This window comes from Orycteropus afer, unplaced genomic scaffold (genome assembly GCF_000298275.1).
Source record: "Orycteropus afer afer isolate SDZICR_OR568_19922 unplaced genomic scaffold, OryAfe1.0 scaffold00111, whole genome shotgun sequence".
Classification (NCBI taxonomy): Eukaryota; Metazoa; Chordata; class Mammalia; order Tubulidentata; family Orycteropodidae; genus Orycteropus; species Orycteropus afer.
The window spans coordinates 52,429-59,306 of record NW_006921698.1 but is presented as its reverse complement, the minus strand read 5'-3'; the positions used below and the strand labels follow the sequence as shown (position 1 = coordinate 59,306).

Sequence of the window (6,878 nt, the reverse complement as noted above, 5' to 3'; positions counted from 1 at the left end):
GGGGGACATCATGCTCAATTGGTACAACAAAGCACATAAAAGTCTTGTTCTACATCCTACTTTGGTAAGTAGTAAGTGGGGTCTTACAAGATTTTGAGCACCTGTCTAAGATGCACCTATTGGTCTCCTCTCATCTGGAGCAGAGAAGAGGGAAGAAAAGCAAAGTCATTTGGAAACAATTAGTCCAAAGATATGATGGACCACGAGGACCTCAGCCTTTACAACTCTGAGACCAGAAGAACTAGATGATGCCCAGCTAGCAATGCCAACCACTTGGAAAAGATCAAAATTGGAGATCCTGCATCCAGTGGGAAGAAAAATACGGAACACAATTAAAAAACACAAAAATGACCAGAATAACTGGTTGGATAGAAGATGGTGAAACCCCGGAGACCATGGCCTGGGGTTATCCTTTGGGCCTGGAAATGGACTCACTTCTGTGGATTGGTTCTCAACCCAATAGTGGAAAGACCTACAGTAGATCACCTCCCCCAGGGAGGTACACCCACTCACCCTAGAAAGATGTACCCCTTAGATCAATCAACCATGAGACATCAGAGGGGCAGCATTCACACAGAGAGAAAGCTGGACAGATGGGAATGCATAGATTAGAAGGGCAAAAGGAAGGGGTAGTCACAGGGAGAAGTGAGGAGGCAAAAGGAAGGAGTTTTTATGGTTGGGGATTGTAATCGGGGCCATGAAATCAAAAGTGTATGAACTGTTGAGAGTAAAACAAATCTATTTTGTAAATTTCCACCCAAATCACAATTATAAATAAATAAATAGTAAAAAGTGAAAAAATGCCCCTGGCACACAGAGAGTGTTAAATAAGTGTCAGCTATTATAATTATACGGCTAACACTTAACACTTTTTGTGTGGAAAGGTCACTTTTTCTAAATGTTTTTACTAACAGCAGGATATACAGGTATGTGACATGCATTGCTTAACCTCTTTTAGGCAATGTTACCCCAACCACATATATATCCATAGTCACATAAGGTTTGTATATTAAAAAAAAAAAAAAAAGGGAAAGGCGCTCTCCTTTTATTATTTCCTTCTAATGATTTTAAAAAGGAGCTCTGGTGGCACAGTGCCTAAGGCATTTGACTGCTAACCAAAAGGTTGGCAGTTCAAACCCACCAGCAGCTCCATGGAAGGAAAACAGGACAATCTCCTTCTGTAAAAATTTACTGCCTAGGAAACCCAGTGATGGTCACTGTGAGTCAGAATCAACTCAATGGCAGTGGGTTTGGTTTGGTTTGGGAAGGGTTTTAAAAGGAGTTCTGGTAGCCTAGGTGTTTCTAACTCTCCAGCTTCCCCACAGGAGAATGAGGCACCTTCATTTTGTAAAGAATTACAGCCTTGGAAATCATATGGGGTGGTTCTAGTCTGTTCTATAGGGTCACTATGAGTCAGAATTACCTAGATGCCAGTGGGTTTTTAATGGTTTTAAAGACCCAAAATTCCATCAGGGCTCCAGGGTATATCTCAATCCTTGCAGTGCCTCTTTCTTGTCCTCCTTCTTCCCCGCTCCTGGCTTCACTTATCCAGCCAGCAGCATACACCCTTTCACTTCCCACACAGGAGAGTATCTGCCACAGCTCTTCTGCTCCTGCTGTGGGCTCTAGCCGCGCAGGTTGGGCCAGGACACTTGCAAACTTCTGGCTCCAGGCAGCAGTGGCAGCGCACACACACATGATCAGGGTACAGCTATACCAATGGGGTGGCAGCAGCCAAGGGTACCACCAGCAGCCATGCTCTTGGTACCCACATACTCAATCCCTGCCCAGTCCCCAAGGCCACTTCTCTGCACCCCGCCCTCCCTTGTGTTCTCTCCCTGGACCTAAGCCCACATGTGTACAAAGTCCCAATCCCTACTCAGCACATCTGGCTTTCTGTATCCAATGGATGCAGCTCTTGGGCTTTGTCTGGACGGCTCCTATAAGGTTTTAATATAATAAGCTTTATAAGTATTTAACTCCAGATGGTACAGCACAGCCTGTATATAACACAATGTTCTCACAGCATCAAACTGCATAACATCCTATTTCACCGAACCGTATCATGGACATTAAGCAACACATACCTGGATTATATAATACATAGGATTGTTTTCTTTAAACACCATTGTTGTTGTTGGTAGGTGCTATCTAGTCCATTTTGACTCAGAGCAACCCCATGTAACAGCAGAAATGCCCCATAGGGTATTCTAGGCTGTTATCTTTAGGGGAACAGATCACCAGAGCTGATAGGTGGGTTCAAACTAACCAACTTTTCAGTTAGCAATGGAGCACTTAACCTTTGTGTCACCAGGGCTTCTAAACCTCATTAGTATTTTATAAAGCTTGATACATTACCTTGTCATCTATCTTGCTTCTTGGAAACTGTTGACATGTGATATTTGATTTTGTCTTTTCTGCACTTTTCCGACTATAGTGTTTATATCCCTCTTTCATTTCAGTTTTGTATTGCTGATATTTTAGTTTATATTTCTCTGTTGGTGCTGGCAGATCTTCAGGTATGATGTTTTGGTCCTAGAGATAACATATGTGTGTGTGTATACATGCACACACATACATACATACATAGTATCCACCAGAAAAAATTTAATTATTATTATTAGCAGGTGTATTATTTACCTTGGCATTTATACATAAGAAACAGACCATTAAATCTGTGTCATAAATAGAAGTGATATTTAAAACAGTGAGCTGGAACAGTACTAGTGACTCATGAGAGCAGACAAACTGCTCAGAGTTGACACTGGCCTTAAAATCAGTAAGGCTGTACCTTTACCAGCTGAAGGTCAGTCTTAGTTCTAAAAGAAAGTGAGAGGAAAAAACAAGTTTGTTTTCTTCATTGTGGTCTTCGATAGGCTTTATTATTATTATTTTCTACCCTAGAAAAACTCCATTGTCAATCATTTCTTCCAGAATATTCATAGGAATTGGAGATCACTAATACCAGAAACACTGGTTGCATTTCTAGAAACAGATATTCTACTTTCAGGTGTTATTTTTTTTTTTTTTTCCTGCCATATTTCCATAGAAGTGAGAGATAATAGAGTCAATGAATAACAGAAACCTATTAGGAGTACTAAGCAAATAGAAGAGCACGCACACCTGTTGGGTTGTAGAGAAAAAGACATTCCAAAAGGATTAGAGCAAAGCCATCCCAAACCTAGAAGAGTGTTAAGCGTATCCTAGAAGTCTAACTCTGAGGAGAAGGATGAGGCAAAGCTTCAGGGTGAAAACTCTAGCAAGATACAGATGAGGTACTATTTGTGCAAATTTACTCAAAATGAGACTGAGGAAAACAAATAGAGCCAGACATAGGAAAAAGATTAACAAACACAAAGAAGCAAACCCTAAACAATGAATACTGGTCAGAACTTATATTCATAATGTGCAGTTAAACACTAGATTTTGTTTGAAGTACAATCACTTACTTCATACACACATGGGGTCACCATGAATTGGACACCACTCCACAGCACTCTTTCTTTCCTTTCTTTTTTTAATCCTAGTAGCCTAAAGTATGAATCATTTCCAAGCATCCAATTTTACATTGTTAAATCACCAAGATCTGATCTAATATTCTGCCTTATTTTTTAAATTACTTGATTCCATTCTAGGATATGCTTGTTCTTGACCAATTTTATAAGACATTTTTAAAATACCATTCTTATAGAGTTTGCTACCTCTGAGGGGAAAAAAATGTAAAACAAAGTAAAATTATTTCATCAACAATATAATTTGGGATTTTGATATATAAAATATTTAAACTGGACAAAACATAGACTTACTAAAATGAAATTTCTGGGTTAAAGACTGTAATAATAACACCTACCATAATTTTGAAAGCTTATAATTAAGCAAATAAATACTAACCAGTTCATTTAGATGATGCTGAGAATAAGATATTTGACATGGTGTGACCCAATCAAGAGCAGAAGATAATTTTGGTGGGTTAAAATGAATATGCGCTGTACTAAGTGGAATATAGGAAAAATCATCCTAAAAATAAAATTAAATGGTATTTATTATGTTTTATATATAATACTATATTCAAATCTTATATATAAGATATCAAGTAAAAATTACCTCATCATCAGAGTCAACGAGGCTTCCCAAATCAAGTGGTGGGACCCTGAAAGAAATCATCTATGTAACCCACAACTTTAAAAAATGAGATTTTTAATAATTAAAAATTATATATGTTACTTTCTTATATTAAATATACACTGAAGCTAGTGCTGTACTGAAGATGGCTCATACCAGCTTATGAGAGGCTTTTATTAAGTGTTTGGTATTTTTCAAACTATTTATTTGAACACAGCTGTTATTGAAATTTAAATTCCATAATCTTTAAATAAATTATATTAAAACAAAGATAATAAATACTCAAAACTGATCACTTCCTAATACTTTTACTGTGTTTCACTATTACCTGTGATCTAGATGGTGCAGTCTACTTCCGTAGTGATACTGCCTTGGAAACCCAAGGAGGGTCGCTATGAGTCGGTTCCGACTCCATGGCAGATAACGACAACAACAGACATTGTTAACATCTATCACACCTGTATAATAATATAATGGTGTCCATCTCTTTCCAACTATGTTCAGTGATGTCACATACCAAACTCACTGCCATCCAGTTGGTTCCACCTCACACCAACCTTGTAGGACAGAGTAGAACTGCTCCATAGGGTTTCTGAGGCTGTACATCTTTATGGACTCAGGCTGCCTCATCCTTCTCCTGCAGAGTGACTAGTGGATTTCCAACCATCGACCTTTTGGTTAGCAGCCAAATGCCTAACTACTGCACCACCAGAGCTCCTCGTGATATCACATGTTGTTGTTGTTAGGTGCCGTTGAGTCAGCCCCAACTCATAGTGACCCCTCCTTGGGTTTCCCAGGCAGTATCACTACAGATGTAGATTGCCCAACCTTCCTTCCCAGGAGTGGCTGGTGGGTTTGAACCGCCAGGCTTCTGCTTAGCAATCAAGTGCCTTAGGCACTATGCTATCACATAGGTAGGTTTAAATCAGCCCAGATGGGAGTATTAACACAGAAATCAGCAAGTGCTTTTTGATTTTGCTGATTGTTGAGACTTAAAAAAGTTGTGGAGAAAATGTTAATAATAACTTAAAAGTGTGTCATGTCTGTAGCTATTATATTTTGAATAGCACAAACACAAAGAAAATTAAATATTTTTCTAGTATTCAAAACTACTACTCAATTTAGCTAAGTAACAGATCACTTTAAAATAAATAAAATAAAATAAATAAAATATCCACTAATACTCATGTTGGAACTAAACTGGTTCATTAATTGCACAGGTTTGCAACAGATGCAAGAATTCAGAAAAAAAAAAAAAAAGACAGCATTCTATGAGAATTAATTGTCAATATGAGATTTATAATAAAGAGCTAATACATTGCATTATTATATATTAGTTGCTAATTGTTTTATCAGTAAGATCTGTAATAAATTTAAAAATCAACTTAAGCTTATTCATGATCAAAAAGTCAAATTTATAATAACCTTATAATAAATTTTCAGATAACCAGTTATTAAACATTTGTCAGCATACCACTGTCAGCAGCCACTGTTATATACTTAATTCGGGCAATCAACTTCCATAGTGATACTGCCTCAGAAACCCAAGGAATGGTCACTATGAGTCAAATAGACTCGACAGCAGTGAGTTTGGTTTTTCAATTTTTAGTACTTGTGTCTAGCTCAATTTTTTATGTTTAGATGAACATATAGGTAACTATTACATAGAAACACATGAAATTGATATGTGCCCATTTTTAATCTACATATGTCAACTTCATGTACCTCAATCTAATAAATTACAGAGGTGTCCATTTCTATTTTCTAAGAAGCCCTATAGTCTAATAAATATATTGAAAAGAATATAAAAATCCTATAATTTGAAATTTAAAAAGGCAAAATAATATAAATGTAAACATATAGTAACATACACTAGTCCAAAAATAAAGATCATTTTAATAATACTGATAAAATCATCATATTCCTCAAAATAAGAGTAAGACACAGATCTAAACCAAAAAAAAAAAAAAAAAAGAGGAATCTCACTGCCATTGAATCAATTTTAACTCGTGGTGACCCTTTAGGATAGAGTAGAACTGCCTTATAGGGTTTCCACAGATGTTAGCCTTTACAAAATCAGACTGCCTCATCTTTCCAAATGCTTTAACCACTGCACCTCCAGAGCTCCTTAGACACAGATATAGTTATCTTTAAATTCATTTTGACTCTCCTAAGTATAAAATGCAAAATTTTATGTATCTAATAAGTACATTTAGCTAAAATTTCTAAATAAGGCAATATTGTACATTTTTCAGTAAAATGAAGAAATAATATGAAAGAAAATGAAAAATGTGAGATGAGAAGCTTAAGGGGGCAATGTGGTTATGTTTTAAAGGTGAAATAATTTAGAAAAGTATATTGAGAAAGTTGCCCCATCTTGAATAACATAACCAATGTCTTCTGAATTATTCATGTACACATTGTTGATCTACTGTATATTTTGTTGTGTAGTATATTTCCACCAAAATGAAAAAAGGAGTTATTAATAATCCTACCATTCCATTACAAGAGCTATTTTAATTTTGGCATAGTAATTTTCAGGATTCTATATACATATAAAAAAGATCTCTATTCACTATTAGTCAGAATTGACTCAATGGCAGTGGGTTTGGTTTGGTTTTAGTTTGGTGGTGTAGTAGTTAAGGCACTTAACTGCTAACCAAAAGGTTGGTGGTTCGAACCTACCAGCTGCTCCATGGAAGAAGATGAGGATATCTGCTTCCGTAAAGATTTACAGCCTTGGATACCCAACAGGG

At 36.6% G+C, this 6,878-nt stretch overlaps 1 protein-coding gene across 1 annotated transcript in view; it reads right to left on the bottom strand.

Annotated features, from left to right (window-relative positions):
- Nucleotides 1-4,164, bottom strand: part of CAPS2 (calcyphosine 2) — a 78,201-nt gene extending 74,037 nt beyond the window's left edge. Inside the window, exons 1-3 of the mRNA XM_007943707.2 lie at nt 4,105-4,164; nt 3,892-4,017; nt 2,359-2,535 (exon numbers count right to left, since the gene is read on the bottom strand). Coding sequence (XP_007941898.2) covers nt 2,359-2,535; nt 3,892-4,017; nt 4,105-4,164 — 363 coding nt within the window. The remainder of the gene's footprint in view (nt 1-2,358; nt 2,536-3,891; nt 4,018-4,104) is intronic.
- Between the last annotated feature and the right edge of the window lie 2,714 nt (nt 4,165-6,878).